The 19,243-nt window shown below is 51.5% G+C and overlaps 1 protein-coding gene across 8 annotated transcripts in view; it reads left to right on the plus strand.

Annotated features, from left to right (window-relative positions):
• Positions 1 to 2,041: 2,041 nt before the first annotated feature.
• Positions 2,042 to 19,243, plus strand: part of SH3GL3 (SH3 domain containing GRB2 like 3, endophilin A3) — a 154,790-nt gene continuing 137,588 nt past the window's right edge. For 2 of the 8 annotated variants that reach the window (XM_070054575.1, XM_008275275.4), the window contains exon 1: positions 2,050 to 2,340. In XM_070054575.1, the coding sequence (XP_069910676.1) occupies positions 2,296 to 2,340 (45 nt within the window). In that variant the 5' untranslated portion in view covers positions 2,050 to 2,295. Of the gene's footprint in view, positions 2,341 to 19,243 lie in introns of all 8 variants that reach the window. The other 6 variants (XM_051834254.2, XM_070054577.1, XR_011381066.1 and 3 more) reach the window with 4 other exon arrangements.

Below are 19,243 nucleotides of genomic sequence, written 5' to 3' on the forward strand. Positions count from 1 at the left end.
CAGCAGAAGATGACCCAAGTGCTTGGGCCCCTGCATCCACGTGGGAAACTCAGACGGAGTTCCACACTCTTGGCTTTGGGAAGTGAACCAGCAGATGGGAGATTCTCTCTCTCTCTCCCTCTTTCTCTCTCTCTCTCCCTCTCTCCATCTATCTGTAACTCTCTCATTCAAACAAATAAATAAACCTTAAAACAGTAAAAATTAAGGAGAGAAAAGAATCCGAATCACTGCTGAGCAAATTGCAAACCTGCTTTCAAAAACCAGTAAGATTGGCAAACCTCCATGAGTCTCATCACTGAAAAAGAAAAAACACAACTACTTTTACAAAGAAAAACAATGTAAATGAAAAATTCTGAAGTTAAAAATTATGCAAATAGGATCTCCAGTTCTATGCTTGATTAAATTAAAGAGATACATGACCCAGAATGACTGAAGCATGATTCTTGAATATCCTACCAACCATGGAAGGAATGCCTTCAGCTGCTGTAGAAAAATACAAGGAGGGGCCGATGCCTTGGCTCACCTGGTTAATCCTCCGCCTGCGGCGCCAGCATCCCATATGGGCGCCGGGATCTAGTCCCGGTTGCTCCTCTTCCGGTCTAGCTCTCTGCTGTGGCCTGGGAGTGCAGTGGAGGATGGCCCAAGTGCTTGGGCCCTGCACCCCATGGGAGACCAGGAGAAGTACCTGGCTCCTGACTTCAGATCAGCGCGGTGGGCCGGCCGTAGTGGCCGTTTAGGGGGAGAACCAACAGAGGAAAGACCTTTCTCTCTGTCTCTCTCTCTCTCACTGTCTAGCTGTCAAATAAAAAAAAAATACAAGGAGCTGTAAATGCTAACGTACCTGGTTTGGTCAGCACATATAACACAGGTACAAGGCACTTCAACAAGTTTGTGGAAAATGCAATGGAAGAGGTAAGTTTAGGGGTGAGTGCTGGACCTAGCAGTTTAGATGACACATCCCGTTTCAGAGTGTCTGGATTCAGCCCACAATTCTGGCTTCCTGCTAATGCACACCCTGGGAGGCAGGGTGGTGGCTAAGGTGGCTGGGTTCTTGCTACCCACCTGGGAGACCTGGAGTGAGTTCCCAGACCTCAGTTTCAGCCCAGCCCTGGCGACTGCAGGCATCTGGGGAGTGAAGCAGTGGACGGCGTCGGGGTTCACCCAAGTCCACCCCAAGTTCACCCACTTTCCCCCCTACCAGAGGAAGAACACTGGGGGCCCTGACTCTCACCTTCCAAGCCGAGGTGAGGGCACTGAGGCAGAAACTGGCAGTGACTTGCTCAGTCCTCCCAAGGAGGCGGCCAGGGACGAGGACTCTGCTCCTGCCCGGGGACAGTTAGAGCAGAGTGGGCTCCAGGCACAGCTGCAACCCCCGCAGGGTCCAGGGCCAACAGGGGCCAGCGAGAGTCCAGACAGAGGCAGGAGGCCTTGCCAGCAGTGGGACCTGTGAGCCCTCAGGCCCTTGGAGGCCACGTTCAGGGACTAGGCTGGCCTTGGGTCCACGCATTGCTCCGGAGTCCCCGCTGGGCCTCTGACACACCGGTGGGGGCTAGCAAGGGAGCCAGGAGGACGGTGTCCCGGGGAACGCCCCTGGCCACCGAACGCACCAGCTCGTACTTATTAAAATAGACATGACCCCGGAGCTCCAGGGTTCCCAGATGGCCAAAATCGTTCCAGCAAATTGCACGCAGCCGGGCCGCCCAGTGCCCTTGGTCCTGCAGCAGGTCCCCCAGCCTGGTTGCATTCCCCACCCTCTTCTTCTGCTTCCAAAAACGCGCCGGAGGGAGGCGACGTTGCTCTGAGCAAGCGGGTTTCGCACCAAGCCCCAGGAGCTCACAGAGGCGATCCCCATCACCAACCCCTAACCCCCAACCCCCAACCAAGACAATCTCCAAGCAGAAGCATCCCGCCCGCGCGCCGCACGACGCCCGGCGTGGCTCTGCTCCTCCCACCCCAGAGACAGCCCCACGCCAGGCCTGCCTCCCGGCCGCTCCAGCCCTCGGGGTCTCCACGCAACAATGAAGCGTGGGCGGCCCCTGCGGCCTCATTTGCATACCGCCGCGGCTTGGCCAATGGGCTGCGCAGAGGCCTCTGAGCACAGTGTTGCCATCTGCGTGCGCGCGTGTGTGCGAGTGTGACAGCGGCTGTGGCCGTGGCCGTGGCCGTGGGAGGCGGGCCCGGCGGAGCCCAGCGGCGCCGGGACCGGCCCGGCCGCCCGCTCTCCCCGCGCGTCGCGGCCGCGTGGCCCGGCTGAGCCCCGAGACCACCACCCGGCTCGGGCCAGGCGCAGTCGCGATGTCGGTGGCCGGGCTGAAGAAGCAGTTCCACAAAGCCAGCCAGGTAGGGGTGGGGGTGGGGGGTGCCTGGACTGGGGAGGCCGAGGCACCGAAGCTGCCAGGCCTCTGGGGCTCCCGCTCCTCTTGGGAGGGGGGCTCTCTCGCAGCTCCGTTTCTTCCCGCCTCCGGGCGCGCCAAGTGGGTGAGGGGCCGCTGGCTGTCTCCTTGGCTCCCCGGCGCCTCCTCGTTCGCAGCCCAGACCCCCGGCCCGACCCTGGAGGTCGCAGAGGGTCCCCCAGGGAGGGCGCGAGGCGTCCGCAGGATCTGGGGCGCGGGAGAGAGAGTGGGCGTGGGGAGGCCTGGAGGCTTTCCCGGGCGCACCAGGGACTGGGAGTGCGGTGCCTCTGGGACCTCGCTCAAGCCCCCAGTCTCTCGGGTGGGAGCATCCCGGAGTTGGGGGGGCACGTCCTGCTGCCCACGGGCTGCCTTGCTTGCTCCGGCGCCTCCAGGGCTGCGGCGCTCCGGGCGCGGGGCTGGGCCCCACCGCGCTCTCCGCGCGCGCCTCCAAGTGGACCCCGCTGGTCTGCGCCGCGCACCCCCGGGCCCGGCTCTGCGCGGCCGCCCTGCGGCTCCTTGCCGTCTTCGCTTGCTTTGGCCCAGGGGCTGGGGAGCTGACCGTCAGCCGTGGGGACAGGAGACACGCGCGTAAACAAACAGGGCCAGACACATCTCCAGAGACGCAGACGGCGCCGCAGCGGCGTCAGGGAGGGCTTCCCGGAAGAAGTGGTGCGCTCTTAAGAATGACCACAGAGTGGGAGGGGCAAAAGAAGGGTCTTCGGAGCAGAGGAGGCAGGAAAACAGGCGTGTGTGTGTGTGTTCCACATGGCAGGTGCTTCCAGTTGTTGGAGACGCTCGCCTTGCAAAACCCACTCCTCACCAGCACTGCTGGGTTTGTTGCTCCGCCCACTCCCAGCCCCTGCCCCCGCTCCAATTTTGCTGGAACCCAGGTAGAAAGATTTTGTTTGGAATGTACATTAGTGATGAGGTCTTCACCTGCTTCTCCCACGATCTGGCCGGTGAAAAGCGGCTAGAATTTAGAGCATTCTGTTCTAGCTTCAGTCCCCAGCTGAGATGCACTGCTGCCCCCGCACCCACACCCCTTCCAGGAGGCCTGGTGATGGCCAGTGTCCGGTTGGAGGCGCTGGGCGGACAGGGTCACTGGACAGGACTTAAGGCCCAGAGGAGGGGCCGGTTGAGTGAGGGCGCGGACGGTGGTTTCCTCCTGGATTTGGGCATTTGGGAAGGTCAGATGTCACCGTCCTGGCCTAGGGCTCGGGGTGAGGCCAAGACTGGTGCTACAAATTTTTTAGAATTTTCAGCCTAAATAGAGATTTCAAAATGGAAGCATAGAGGACACTGAAAAAAAAATGCAGTGGGTTAATTACAGGCTCAGACTTCTAGACAGTGTTTAGCCCAGTAATGGGTGAGCAGCGACCACTCAGTAAATGTTTATTGAATGAATGAAATTTGGAGGGAGAGCAATTCAAGGAGGAAGGAGCTGGCAGAATACAGGAGAGAGAAAGATGAGTGTCGTGGAAACCCAGGGCCAGCGAGTGTTACAGTGTTAATGGCAGGAGCAATCAACAAGCGCTTTGAGGCATGCTCTTAGCTTGGGCAGACAGGAAACTGCACTCCACAGTGGACAGGACAGGGCCAGGGTCCCCGCCGGCTGGGCTTGGGTCTCTGGCTCCCTTAGCACTGGCAGGGATGCACATCTGCTTTGGAAAATTTTCTGGATATAGGCTCACAGGAGCCAATCTCAGAGGTATCCGACCCCTTGGAAGTTACTGGGGGTGAGGCGTTTGGTATAGCTACTCATAGCCCACTGAAAAGGAAACTCACAGAGGGTAGTTGGGCCCCTTCCTCTCCTCCCCCCCCCCCTTTTTTTTTTTGACAGGCAGAGTTAGACATTGAGGGAGAGAGACATAGAGAAAGGTCTTCCTTTGGCTCACTCCCTAAATGGCCGCCACGGCCGGTGCTGCGCCAATCCGAAGCCAGGAGCCAGGTGCTTCCTCCTGGTCTCCTATGTAGGTGCAGGGCACAAGGACCTGGGCCATCCTCCACTGCCTTCCCAGGCCACAGCAGAGAGCTGGACTGGAAGAGGAGCAACAGGGACAGAATCCGGCGCCCCGACCGGGACTAGAACCCGGTGTGCCAGCGCCGCAGGCGGAGAATTAGCCTAGTGAGCCGCGGCGCCGGCCCTCTCCTCCCTTCTGTAAGAGCTGAAACCTTATCTGAAAACAAGGGATCACAGGTGTTCTCTGGGCGTGCTCACTGCCTCTGGTGGCTAACATGCCCAACAGATACATTTTTAATCCATTCTCGAAGTCCTTCTAAGACATCTTGCGATGCAACAGAGTTGGTGGAGAAATCAGAGTTTAATGTAATCAGAGCACGCACGCTAATAAAAGAGGCCAGATGTTCTGCCCAGGCAGCGTTTTACAGTTGGGGTTTAACTCATCCAGAGCTTTCCCAGGGGGGCAGGGCGGAGGGAGTCCCGGGTGACGTCAGTGGCTAAATGACTCCCAGGGTTTCAGGCCTGGCTCTACCACGGAGCAGCTGTGTGACCTTGGGAATGTGGCATGAACTCCTCTGGGCCTTGATTTTCAATGAGGAGTTGGAAGATTGAAAAGTTGTGTCTCTTCTACAATGGATCATTGTGATTATGTCACAGCGCTGAATATACTAAAAACCGCTGGGTTGGAAACTTTCTTGGTGACTTGTATGATATGTGAATTATATCTCAATAAGGTGTGTGTGCATCACCATCCTAGTTATGATCTTCGAAAAAAATATTTGAAAGACAAAGATGGTGTGTGTGTGTATGTGTGTGTGTGTGTGTGTGTGTGTGTGAGAGAGAGAGAGAGAGAGAGAGAGAGAGAGAAAGAGAGAGAGATCTCCCATGCACTGGTTCAGTCCCTAAGCAACATTCCACACTGGGCTGGGCAGAAACCTGGAAGGAGCCAAGATCTCAGTCCAGGTCTCTACCTAGGTGACAGGAACCTGAGGACCTGAGCCATGCCCTCTGCCTCCCAGGGTCTGCATTAGCAGGAAGCCTAGGACCGGGAGCTGAGCTCCGGCACGCAGACTCAGGACCCGGGCATCTTAACTGTTAGGCTAAGTGCCTGTCCCAGAGATTAATAGGTAATTTCCAGGTAAGGGACCCAGGGCTCTGGCAAGTTGAGATCATTTTTCCCAACAATAGGCAAGATAGAATTACCTACAACCTTGACTGGCGGCTCTGTCCTAATGCCTCACCTGTCTCTGAGGACAGTATCACGGAGAATGAGGAACTGTGCGTTCCAAGGATTTTACATCATTTTGGCAGCATGTGGAAACCAGAAGGAGAGAGGAAGGAGTCAATTAAAATGAGAAGAATGTAAAGTTAGTAAAAAAAATGTTACATGAATTTTTCACTTTAGCATTTGGGACTAGAACCCAAGTTGCCCAAATGCATAATTAATATAGTTTTTCTCTTGATAAGACCTTTAAAAATTATTTATTTATTTTTGTTTTATTTGCGAGAGGGAGAGGCCTTCTAGCCACTGGTTTACTCCCCAGAGGCCCTCAACCGCCGGGGCTGAGCCAAGCTGAAGCCAGGAGCCCCGAACTCCATCCAGGTCTCTTACGTGAGTGGCAGGAGCTTGGTACTTGTGCCGTCACCTGCTGCCTCCCAGGGTCTACACTAGCGGGAAGCTCAAGTCAGGTGCTGGAGTCAGGTGTTGAACCCAGACGCAGACAGGGATATCTTGATATTAACTGGTATCCTGACAATTAGGCCCAATGCCAGCCTTGGCAAGACTTTTTAATAGAGCTGTTTACTCTTGTGGTAGGGCCGTAGCTTGTGCTATTAGAAATAGATACAAATAACCCAGCCGTGCTGTGCTGTGGTTCCTTGGGGACTGTGGTTGACTGACCAATGGTTAACCTCAGGGGTGTGTACTTGTCAAGCCTCTGTGGTAACAGTTTTCTTGACGGTGGTTACTGCTGTTGGAGGGGGCTCAGGCCACACCTCGAGTATGCTTTGTCCTGCTCACTGTGTTAATAGCTGGGTTCTTCCCATTTCCGCCCCTCCCCCCCACCTTCCAGGGCCTTCTTCCACATTCCATACAAGTCTCGGAACCAGTTGCATCGCTCCTATTTGGCTGCTTCTTTCTTGAGACAAACCATCGTGGTTGGCTCTGGGTTAAATCCACTTCTTTCTGCCCTGATGGAGCAGTGCCCTTAAACCTCTCTCAGGCAACACAGCAGGGAGACGGGAAACCCCAAACGCAGCTTTTTGGGTAACGCTTCCCTCTTTCTCTCTGATACCTGAACTAGAAAAATGGCCAGTGTTCCACAGGGCCCGAATGTGTTCCCTGGAACACTGATGGTCCAGGCTGTCCATTTATGGGTAAGTGCTTTGCCGAAGGATATTCTTTATAAATTATGAGGTTCTCCAGGGAGGCATGTTAAGGTCTCTTGTTTCACTTTCTCATTAGAGGGAAATGATAGAAATGCACTTTGCAAAAATCCCACACTGATTTGTTTTTCCTCTTACATGCATCAGAAGATATATTAAAGTGAACACATTTTTGCTTGTTTCCACTTGGACTGTTTGATAAACGAATCCCTAAATCCTAGTGGGTTTATTTGATTTTTTTAAGCTTAGGGTGCTGGGATAAGTGCTCAAACCAAACCGATTCTTATTTTTCTAATATCTGAAGGATACAAGGTAATCCAAACATTTCTTACCACTGGTGACGTTGTGTTCTGTGTAGTGAAAATATCTCCAAGTCACACTCGGAATTTGGTTTGAAAATCCATTTCAAAGCAGGGTCTGCCTCCTCCTGTCGTTTCGGATTAATTTAGCAAACTGAGTGTATGTTATGTTTCCCAAAGTCAAGTGTGTGTGGGGGGGGGAGGAGGTGGGGGAAGGAGGAGGGAGAGGGAGGGAGGGAAGGAGAGAGAGAAGAGAGGGAGAGGGGGAGGGGGGAAAGAGAGAGAAGAGAGGGAGAGGGGGAGGGGGGAGAGAGAGAGGGAGACTGGGCCATGTCAGGAGGTATTTGGGGAAGGATTATTGGCATACTGGACTCAGAATGAGACTGGCCATACATAGGATTGACACACTACTTTGTTTGGCTAAGGAGGAGGGTGACAGGTTCTGAGGATCCTACGCAGGTAAAATGTGCATAATATAATTAGATTTTACTTTGCAGTGGAAGCTTAAAGAAGCAGGGGGGTGGGATAATGGAAAGGACTGGGGGACAGAACAGGTGCGAGGTGGGGGCGTTGCACGGCCACCATTCTTGTTCTTCTTGGAGATGTGCCCCCAGAAGGCCTGCTCTTTGCATGTCCCAGGGTCACCCGTACTTGTCGTCACCACAGGCCCAGCAGCAGTGACCTCTGTGAGCCCTGCGCTTTTCTTTAAATGTGTATTTATTTATCTGAAATGCCCCACAATGGCTGGGGCTGGGCTGGAGCTGGGCCAGGCTGAAACCAGGAGCCGGGACCTTCTTCCAGGTCTCCCACGTGGGTGCGGGGGCCCAAGCGCTTAGGCCGTCTTCCACGGCTTTCCCAGGCCATCTGCCAGGAGCTGGGTTGGAAGTGGAGCAGGCGGGACTGGAAATGATGCTCGTGTGGGATGCTGGTGTCACAGGTGCAGCAGGTTGCCGGCCCCGCCTCTGACTTTCTAATCCTGTGGGTGAGGGCGTCTTTCCCTGGCCCTGGGTAGGTTGCTCTCTGACCCTGGTGCCATTGAGCACTTGGCCTGTGCAACCCTTCATTCCAGGTGGACGCTGCTGCTATTTCTGGCTGGATGACTTGAGCTCTCCTCAGGGAATCTGGTGGCTGAGTCATCTCTCCTAGGGCACACCTGCGCTCTTTCTGCCTAATGGCGTGCAGTAGTTCAGCAGTCCTGAGGGGCCCCGGCCACTCTTGCATAGGTGCTTCTCTGCTTCTTCTAGGGTGACAGGGGACACAGCACACCTGGCTGATCACGTGCAGTAGTTAGCTTTCATCGCTACAATGAGACATCTGCAGTAACTCACTTTATACAAAGAAAAAATTTATGCGCGGAGATTCACAGGCCAAGATCGGGCAGCCTCATTGATTTAGTTTCTGGTGATGTCATTCCTGCTGACAGAGTCTCAGAGTGGCATGGCGTGTCCCATGGCCAGAGACAGGGAGGGTGTGTCTGTGTCTGTATTTTTTTAAGATTTATTTATTTATTTGAAAGTCAGAGTTACACAGAGAGAGGAGAGGCAGAGAGAGAGAGAGAGAGAGAGAGAGGTCTTCCATCTGCTGGTTCACTCCCCAGGTGGCCACAACGGCCGGAGTTGCGCTGATCTGAAGCCAGGAGCCAGGAGCTTCTTCCAGGTCTCCCATGCAGGTGCAGGGGCCCAAGGACTTGGGCCATCTTCTGCTTCTTTCCCAGGCCATAGCAGAGAGCTGGATTGGAAGAGCAGCAGCTGGGACTCGAACCAGCGCCCATATGGGATGCTGGCACTGTAAGGCAGTGGCTTTACCCACTATGCCACAGTGCCAGCCCCATGTGTCTGCGTCTTTGACCGTGTCATTCTTCTACTGGAAGGTGCATCCAGCTGTGCAGAGAATAAAACCCAACCTTCTTGTCTGGCCTGTGGACTTGCAGAACTTTGCTGTCTCCCCGATGATGTTCAGGCTGCGATGGCCTTGTTTAGTTGCCTTCATGTACTGAGGTCTTTCCCTCTTGGGATGTTTTTGGTGGCTGTCCCCTTGGCCCTGGCATGCTGTTCCCTTTGATCTTTTCCAAGTGGTTCCTTCTTGTCCTTCAGGGAGCGTCACAGCTCAAAGGTCATCTCTGAGGAGAAGTTTCTCTGGCACCCAACTCAAGTAGACCTAGAAGCTGTCTCGTGCGGAACTCGTGTTTTTTATTTTTTTTCTACTCTATCACAAACATTTTAATAAGGACAACTGTCCTTCAATATAGTTGGTTTCCTATATGACCCCATGCATTTTTAAAAAATTTATTTATTTATTTGAGAGGCAGAGTTACAGAGAGAGAGAGATAAAGAGAGAGGCAAAGAGAGAGAGAGAGAGGGGTCTTCCATCTGCTGGTTTACTTCCCAAATGGCCTCAACGACTGGAGCTGGGCTGATCTGAAGCCAGGAGCCAGGAGCTTCTTCCAGGTCTCCCACGCAGGTGCAGGGGCCCAAGGACTTAGGCCATCTTCTACTGCTTTCCCAGGCCACAGCAGAGAGCTGGATTGGAAGAGGAGCAGCTGGGACTCGAACCAGTGCCCATATGGGATGCTGACACTGCAGACAGAAGCCCAGCCCTTTATGTCACAGCGCCTGCCCCAACCCCATGCATTTTTAATTACACTTTTTATTTTGAGACAATTGTAGGTTCGCATGAGTTGTAAGAAATAGTTCAGGACACTGCACTCTTTTCCTAGGTTCCCTAAATGGTCACGTCTTGGAAACTTAGGGTGCAGTGCTAAAGCCAGGAGCGTGGGTGCAGTCAGGGTACAGAAAACGACGCATCAGTGCAGGAACCCCTCTTGTCGCCTCTTCATAACCATAACCACCTGCATTTCTCTTGTTCCTGCCACCAACTGCGGCAGCTGCTGACTTGTTCTCCATACTCAGTGACAGAATGTCTATATGGAACGATACCGTCTGCAACTTATTTTTAAATTATTTTTACATTTTCAGCCTACTGTTGTGGACGTGTCTGTCGGTGGTTTGTTCTTGTTCTTTGAGCAGCGTTCCGTGGTATGGGTGTGGCACAGCTGTCCAGTCATTCACCTGCTGAAGGACTTCGGGTCTGTTCCTGATTTTAGACTACAATGAATGGAGCTGCTATGAAGGATTACGCATGGGCTTTTGGGTGAATGTTTGTTTGCATTTCTCTGGGATGAATGCCCAGGTGGGCAACTGTTGGGTCATGCGTGTTGCATGCTTACTTCTTAAAGGCACTGTCAGCTGCTTTTCCAGAGTAGCCATGCCATTTTACTCTCCAACCAGGAAGGTGTGAGTGTTCCAATTTCTCTACATCCTCTCCAGCATTTGTTGCCATTTTTTTTATTTTAGCTGTTCTGATATGTATGTAGTGATAAGACTTTGTGTTCGTAATTGGCATGTCTAATTGTTATGTTGAAAACTTGCCATGTGCTTGTTGCTTTCTGTAGCTTCTCTTAGGTAAAATGTCTGTTCACCTGTAGTCTCTTTTCTACTTGGATGTATAATTTTTAAGTATTTGAGTTGTGAGTTCTTTATATATTCCAGGTACTAGTCCTTTACTGCAAATGTGTTTCACCAGTCTGTAACTTGTCTTTTCATCTTCTTAACTGGGCCTGTCACAGAGCAAAAAAATTTTAAAAATATATTTACTTTTTGAGAAAGGAGAGAGAGAGAGAGAGAGAGAGATACTCCCACCTGCCAGTTCACTCCCCAAGTGTCCATATCAGCTGAGGTGGGCTGGGCCAGAGCCAGGAGCCAGAACTCAATCCAAGTCTCCCATGTGGCTAGCAGGGTCCTAGTTACTTGCGCCAGGATCTGAATCAACAAGAACGTGGAGTCAGGAGCTGGGTGTTGAACCCAGGTACCCCAATATGGCACGTGGCTGCCATAAAACCAATGTCTTAATCTCTGGGCCTGCCCCACAGAGCAAAATTTTGATGAAGTACAATGTAAGAACTTTTCCTCTTTTTGCTTTTGGCGCTTTAACAGTGTTGCCCAGCCCAAGGTCTCAAAGCTTTTCTCATATGCTTGTTTCTAAAAGTTTTATAGTTTTGTGTTTTCTGATACATTTTGAGTAATTTTTGGTAAGGTGTGAGAGTTGCTTAGGCGGAAGGTTCTTTTCTTTGCATGTGGATGTCCTTCTACTCCAGCACCATTTGTTCCTCCCCGCTGAACTGCTTCTGTACCTTTCTCCGATGAGTTAAGCATCTTTGTGTGGCTCTATTCATGCCTTCTCTTGTTCTGTTCCATTGATCTGTGTGTTTGTCCCTTGGCTAATACCATCTGATCCTGACTGCGGCTATCTACGTCTTGAATTAATTAGATTGATTTGTCCTACATTACTCTTTTTTTTTTATTTAAAGATTTATTTATTTATTTGAAAGTCAGAATTACACAGAGAGAAGGAGAGGCAGAGAGAGAGAGAGAGAGAGAGAGAGAGAAGACAGGCCTTCCATCCACTGGTTCACTCCCCAGTTGGCCACAACGGCGAGAGCTGCGCCGATCCAAAGCTAGGAACCAGGAATTTCTTCCAAGTCTCCCATGCAGGTGCAGGGACCCAAGGACTTGGGCCATCTTCTACTGCTTTCCCAGGCCATAGCAGAGAGCTGTACAGGAAGAGGAGCAGCCGGGTCTCCAACCGGCGCCTATATGGGATGCCAGCACCTCAGGCCAGGGTGCTAACCCGCTGCACCAAAGCGCTGGCCCCACATTATTCTTTTTGAAAATTGTTTTAGCTATTCTAGTTCCTTTGCTTTCCATATATATATATATACACACACACATATATATATATAACAATCTTGCCAATACAAAAGGTCTTGCTGGAATTTTGATAGAAATTGTGTTGAACATATATGTATCAATTGGGAAACAATGACATATTTACTTTGTTGAGTCTTAAAATCGGTGCACATGGTGTGTCTCCACGTTTTTTTTTTATTTTTTATTTATTTTTTATTTTTTTGACAGGCAGAATGGACAGTGAGAGAGAGAGAGAGAGAGAAAGGTCTTCCTTTGCCGTTGGTTCACTCTCCAATGGCCGCCATGGCCGGCATGCTGCGGCCGGCACACCGCGCTGATCCGATGGCAGGAGCCAGGTGCTTCTCCTGGTCTCCCATGGGGTGCAGGGCCCAAGCACTTGGGCCATCCTCCACTGCACTCCCTGGCCACAGCAGAGAGCTGGACTGGAATAGGGGCACCCGGGACAGAATCCGGCGCCCCGACCAGGACTAGAACCCAGTGTGCTGGTGACGCAGGCGGAGGATTAGCCTAGTGAGCCATGGTGCTGGCGCTATGATTGACTTTTGTTAAGTTTATCTTGTGGACTTATGACCTTGCTAAACTCATTTCTTCTAGGAGTTTTGCTTAAGATTCCTTGGGATTTTCTATGAAAACAATCTTATTATAGGCAAGTAGTTCAAGTTTTATTTCTGTATTTCCAACTGTTGTGACGTTTACTTCCTTTTCTTGCCTTATTGCATGGGCAGGAGCTCCCAGCATTATTTGATAGGAGTGGTATTTCCTCCTGTTGGAGAAAATTAGTTAATCCTTCACTATTTAATATAATATTAACTTTAGTTTTCTTTTTTTTTTAGTAGATGTTCTTTATCATGTTGAGAGCATTCCCCTGTGTTTCTATTTTTCTATTTTTAATCATGAATGATATTAGTTTTGTCAAATCTTATGTTTTTTCTATATTAGTTGATAAGGTTTTTTCTTTTTTTATTCTGTTCATGTAGTTTATTGCATTAACTAATTTTTGAAAATTGAAGCAGCTTTGTGTTCTTAGAACAAAACCTCCTTGGTCACATTGTATAATTCTTTTTAAATATTGATGAGTTCTATATCTTACTATTTGCCATGGATTTTTGTGTCTATATTTATGTGGGAAATTGGTCTTTAGTTGTCCTGTTTTTGCATTGCTTTGTTTAGTTTTGGTATCAGATGATAGGATCTTAATAAAATGAAGTGGGAAGTGTTTTCTGAAGGAGATTGTGTAGGATTGATATAAATTCTTTTCAGGATTTATTTTTTAAATTTGAGAGGGAAAGAGAGGGAGTGAGCCAGCACACTCCCATCTGCTGGTTCATTCCCCCGAATACCTGCAACAGCTTGGCTGGGCTGGGGCTGTAGCCAGAGCCAGGAGCTGGGAGCTCAATGCAGTTCTCCCATGTAGGTGGCAGGGACCCACTGACTTGAGCCATCATCACCGCCTCCCAGGAGCTGCGCTGGCGGGAAGCTGGAGTCAGGCCCTGCAATGTGGGCTGCAGGTGTAGAACACTCCCTCCCATGCACTAGTTCGAGTCCCGGCTGCTCTACTTCCAGTTCAGCTCCCTGCTATTGGCCTGCGAAAGCAGCAGAAGATGGCCCAAGTGCATGGGCCCCTCTCACCCAGGTGGAGACTGGGATGGAGTTCCTGGCTTCTGGCTTCAACCTGGCCCTGCCCTGATGGTTGGGGCCATTTGGGGAGTGAAACAGCAGGTGGAAAATTCTCTCTCTCTCTCTCTCTCTCTCTCTCTTCTACCCTTCTCTCACTGTCACTCTACCTCTCCAATAAATAAATAAAATCTTTGCGGGATAATTTCACTGGTTCTTTGATCTTGGTGTTGTCATCTGTTGATTATTTTTCTAATTCAAATTAAAGTCTTTTGGTTCTTGGCATGAGGAGTGATTTTGTTTTAAGTTGAAATCTGGGCACCTGGGATCTGATTTAAACTACTTTTGCCTGTTTTGTTTGGCATTGCCTTGTAACTTCTGGGTCCCCCCTCCAGGCTCTGTGCACCCTCAGGGTAGGGGCTTCTCCCTACTGCCCAGGGGCAGGGGGAGCTCTGCGTCCCACCCAGGCCCCCATTGGGAGAGGCAGACAGGTTCCTTGTCACTTGCCCCCCTTGTTTTTTGTTTTTTGTTTTGTTTTGTTTTTTTTTTTTTTTTTTTTTTTTTTGACAGGTAGAGTTAGTGAGAGAGAGAGACAGAGAGAAAGGTCTTCTTTCCGTTGGTTCATCCTCCAAATGGCCGCTATGGCCAGAGCTATGCCGATCCGAAGCCAGGAGCCAGGTGATTCCTCCTGGTCTCCCATGGGGTGCAGAGCCCAAGCACTTGGGCCATCCTCCACTGCCTTCCCGGGCCACAGCAGAGAGCTGGACTGGAAGAGGGGCAACCAGGACTAGAACCCTGCGCCCATATGGGATGCCGGTGCCAGAGGCGGAGGATTAACCAAGTGAGCTGTGGCGCCGGCCCACTTGCTCCCTTCTCGGACAAAACTGATATCACGGAAGGGGACAGCATCATTGCCACCAGGCAGTGGGCGGGGGGTGGCAGCCGTGACTCCCCACCAGGCCTCCCATGACCCCCTACCCCCGTGGGAAACCAGAGGAACACCTCAGTGCTGCTGGTGGGAGCGGGAGGGGCTTTTTCTTTTCTGTGCCCAGGGATACTTCCCTGTTGTCAGCGTCTTCAGCTCCAGGTCTCAGGACTGTGAGGGAAACATAAAACTCAGAGAACGCATCAGTGTGGCCTGAGGTCCCCTGCCGGCGTGCCTTCTCACCGCCTGTCCGAGGCTTGTTAGACTTGTGATGCAGAGGCCCTGCCTTAGCCCACGGCTTTTGGTTGTAGTTCATGGGAGGAATAAGGGACAGCACATACACTCCATCTTCCCTAACCCAGATGTGCTCTGTGCCAGCCAGTGTGAAGTCCTTTGTTGGTGGGTATGATATCAGATGATTCTTGTTCTGTGCATCCCTTAGGGTATCCCAAGCCCTTCAAACCCTGCCTGCCTCCCTGTAGGAACTTGAGAACTCTCTGCTAACGTTGCATGAACATCCGCCAAGTAGTGATGATGGTACGTTGGGACCTCAGTGGCCTGCTTCCGTCACTTCTAGCCTATTGCTTGATGAGATCCTCTTGAGTTTTGGGAGAATGTTTCCAGTCCAGATTTTATGTGAAATTTTCTACTTTTGAAATATTCACAATTTTGATTTTTAAAACCCTGTGCCAGTCCCCCCCCCCCAAAAAAAAAAAAAAAAAAACAAACAAAAACCATGCACCGTGCATTAATGTCGCCCATTGCCAAGTGGTTGGCAGTTTATACTCTGGAGTCTTGGATGACCACGCGTTCCTTGAGGGGTGCATCCCTAGGACCTGTTTCCCAGGTTTGGGAGGTGGAAGGGTGACACCTGCTCTCCTATCGTGTGACTAGTACTTGCTCAGGAGCTGAGCATGATCTATATCGAGACAGCTTTGGGGCACTTTGGGCTGTTCTTGAAGCCTGTGGGAAGGCAGGTTGGACAGAAGAGAACTGCACATTTGCCTGGGTGCTGTTGTGTTGGTCTCCCAAGGGAGCTTGACTAGCATCCCGTGGGCACAGCGACACGATCAGGGATCCGGACTGGGAGCTAGCAAGCCGGGAGACGAATCTGACGGTGCTGAATGGACAGAGCCACAGCATGCAGACTTGGAAATGAGGCGGAGCCTCCTGTGGCTGTGCAAAGCCTGGCAAGGAATGAGGCGAGGCTGGAGCTTTGCTTGTAGTGACCGATTTAAGGAACCTGCGGAGAAGGAGGTGCGAGAATGGACGTGTGAGTCAAGGTTGGAGTCTCTACCGATCGTGGTGGACCTCAGAGGCGGAGGCCTGGTCTGAATGCTGTTTGTGCCATTGTACAGCTGTGTGTGCCGATGTACTCAGCTGGGAGATGGGTGAGCCGATAGCCTTGGAGCTGGTTGTGTGTTGGAATTGGAGTTGGGGAAACTAAGCTTTTTTTAATGTCAAAATATGTGACTTTGGGGGAGTAACCTAACTCTCCTGGCAGTCTGTATTCCTGTCCCTGAGTGGGGATAATGAAACCAATATCAGCTGTTGTCCGAGAGTTTCCACTTATTGGGCACCTTCTGTTTCCATTTTTTAAGTACTTGCACATGCACTTAATTTTCTTTTTTAATTTAGTTAATTAATTTATTTATTTGACAGGCAGAGTTAGATAGTGAGAGAGAGAGAGACAGAGACAAAGGTCTTCCTTTTTCCATTGGTTCACCCCCCAAGTGGCCACTATGGCTGACATGTTGCGGCCGGCACACTGCGCCGATCTGAAGCCAGGAGCCAGGTGCTTCTTCCTGGTCTCCTATGGGGTGCAGGGCCCAAGCACTTGGGCCATCCTCCACTGCACTCCCGGGCCACAGCAGAGAGCTGGCCTGGAAGAGGGGCAACCGGGACAGAATCCGGCGCCCCCACCGGGACTAGAACCCGGTGTGCCGGCGCTGCAAGGCGGAGGATTAGCCTAGTGAGCCGCGGCGCCGGCCTGCACTTAATTTTCACAGCAACCTGCGGAAGTCATTACTTCTCCATTATTTTCACTGTTTTGGCAAATGAGAGAACTTAAGAGACAAAGCCTAGGGGAAGTGTCAGCGCTGCTCCAGCACCTCCCAGTGTTTGAGGGGTGCTCTCAGGTCTTCAGAGCGAGGGCTTGGTCTCACCCATCATGGAGGCCTCTGCACTTGTCCTTCCCTGGGTCAGCAACGCGGTTTCTCAAGAATGAGTGAATGCCCGGGCTGGCAAACCGATCTTCTGTAGGACAGAGGAAAGGTTTGCGGTATGTGAGCCATCAGCATCACTTTTTAAGGAGGAACCAGTGAAAGTGAACTCCTGTTGGAATCTGGTGGTGTGTACGCTTGTTATACTCTCACACGCCAAGGGCCCAGGCATCCTGCAGGGGGCCCATAGGGAGCGAGTGAGTGATGCAACAGTGTGTGGTTCCCGCTGCTTTGGCTGCAGGCCACCCTCGCCCACCCTTCTGAGCGCGTGTGGGAGTGTGTGTACTGTGTAGGGATGCTCTCCTGATGGTTTAATCTTTCCCTGTTCTCTGGCTGGCCGTGGCTTTGAGGCTGGCAGCCATCCCCCCAACCCTTATTGGAGACTAGAGGCCCACGCTATCCATCTCTCCTGCAGCCCCCCACAGTCCTCCCTTCTAGAATGTTCTCATGGCTTCTTCCCTCACTGGCTCCTGTCTTCTTCATCCTCCCAGTCTCAGCGTCCAGCCATGGTTCCTGTGTGGATTCTTCCTCCTAAATACTCGCTCCTCTGTGTCCCTACCCCAAGGATTGCAGCTACCGCCTTAGGGAACTCTGTGCCTGTGGCCACCGGTCTAAATTTCTCCTGTAGGTCTCCTTCCAGGGCTGCCCAGGGCCCCCCAGAGGCATGGTGGGCAAACTCTCGCTTCCTTCGTTGTACTGGGGACCCTCTCCCTCGCTCACATGCCTGGCCTACTACAGCTCACTCAGCATCTAAATTTTAGGCTGTGTCTTTTTCCTCCTTTTCTCCCCCAAAAGCATCAATCCTCTTCCCATCACCTGCATTGCTGCCTGAGCCTTGGCCGTGGACACGCGGGTGATGACACATTTGTTGTAGGGCAGTTCTTTGGCTTCCTTCTTGGGCTGTCCTGCTAGACGCTGCCAGCCGTGGTCCTGACACTCAAGTCTTCAGAGCCAACCACTGTGTGGACAAAGGACTTGTGGTGCCTGCACTCCCTTTGTACTGGTTCAAGCTCCCAACCTCAGCAATCGGAAAGTTGCAGAGGCCTCAGAGCTAACGGGGGCGTTGCCTCAACATCAAAATTTCCTGTATTGCGTTAGCTTTGTGTCTAACTATGGTACTTACTTTGTTTCCAGCTTTGGCTTTTATAAATTAATAATTAGGCGTTCGGGTTTCTGAAAATTTTAGGAAATGCGTGGCAGTCGCCTAACGCGCCCTCGCGTGGGTACCGATCATGAGACTAACAAGTCCTGTTTGGCAGCAGTGCTGGATGCTATGCAAAGCATAGCAATGAGAGACACAGCGGGTTTCACTCTCACACTAATTCCACCCAAAGGGCAGTCGTCTTAGCTTCCTCCTCCAAGGCAGGAACCGAGGCTGGCAAGGCCACACCAAGCTTGCTCAAGGCCCTGCTGTTAGCTGGGGTCTTCCCAGGACAACAGGACCCAGGACAGCCCATGTCACCATCGCGTGAGATCAGGCTATGCTGTCCTCTAGTCTCTTCCCTGGGACTTTGAATCCTTGCATACAGATCAGGTGATGTCATTGTTTATTTGAGCCAGAGGTCACCGGCGTAGACTCCGTTATATCAGCTACTCTAACCTAGGGGATAGAAAACTACAGCTTAGGGGCCAAATGCTTGTTGCTCTACAGCTCCTGAATTCTGAATGGCTTCTGTATTTAAAAAAAAAAAAAAAAAAACTTTTAATGAATCATTTAATTTTCATTTTATTTGAAAGACAGAGTGAGAGAGAGGGAGAGAGAGAGAGGGGTCTTCCATCTGCTGGTTCACTCTCCAGAGGGCCTCAAGGGCCAGGACTGGGTCCTTGCCATGCAGACCCCTCAGAGGGCCAGGAGCAGGGTCACGGGCGCTCGGTGCTTGCCTGGGTGGGCTTCATCTGGAAGGAGCACTCAGGAAGTGGCATTCGCTTGCTCGTTGCCGGGCGTTCTGCCTGGCGAGCCCTCCCTGGGGCCACGGCGCACTCCCCTCCTGGCGTCCCTCCGCTGCTGTCTTTTTCCCTTGCGGATTCCAACCTCACATTGCCCACCCTCACATCGCCTTCTCCTTGGCTTCCTTCAGAAAGCGCCTCCACTTGCTTTCCTTGCCTGTTCTCTTCTCTTACTTATCCCAGGGCCCAAAAGCGGTTCTCGGCGGTGGTGTCCTGCTCCCGTGTCTGCTGCCTCCTGGGCATGGCTTCCATGAAGTGTGTGTATCTGGAGCCAGGTTTGGAGGGAGCTGATCAGCCACGGATAACCCGTGTCGCTTCACACAACAGCAGGGGACTGTTTTGGCTTCCAGTGGGGCCAGCGTGGATTGCACATATCCTATCAGCTTTTCAGAAATTTCATGCACAAATTACAGCAGCCAGATGGTACCCTTTTGAGTTGCCAGACCTGCACGCTTAAAGAAATATGGTACACTTTTTCTCTTGAAGAGACATAAAGAGGATTCTTGGGAAGTGGAAGTTGGCTGCAATTGCCCAAGTTGAAGAATTATTTGGAGATTAGCATCAAACTAAGGAAATGTTCTAGTGGAAGATCAACACAGATTAAAAAAATTGTAAAGATTTATTTATTAGAAAATACAGAGTGACAGAGAGAGAGAGAGAGAGAGAGAGAGGATCGTCCACCTGCTGGTTCACTCCCTAAATGGCTGTAACAGCCAGGGCTGGACCAGGCTG

Source organism: Oryctolagus cuniculus, chromosome 12, assembly GCF_964237555.1.
Source record: "Oryctolagus cuniculus chromosome 12, mOryCun1.1, whole genome shotgun sequence".
Taxonomy (NCBI): Eukaryota; Metazoa; Chordata; class Mammalia; order Lagomorpha; family Leporidae; genus Oryctolagus; species Oryctolagus cuniculus.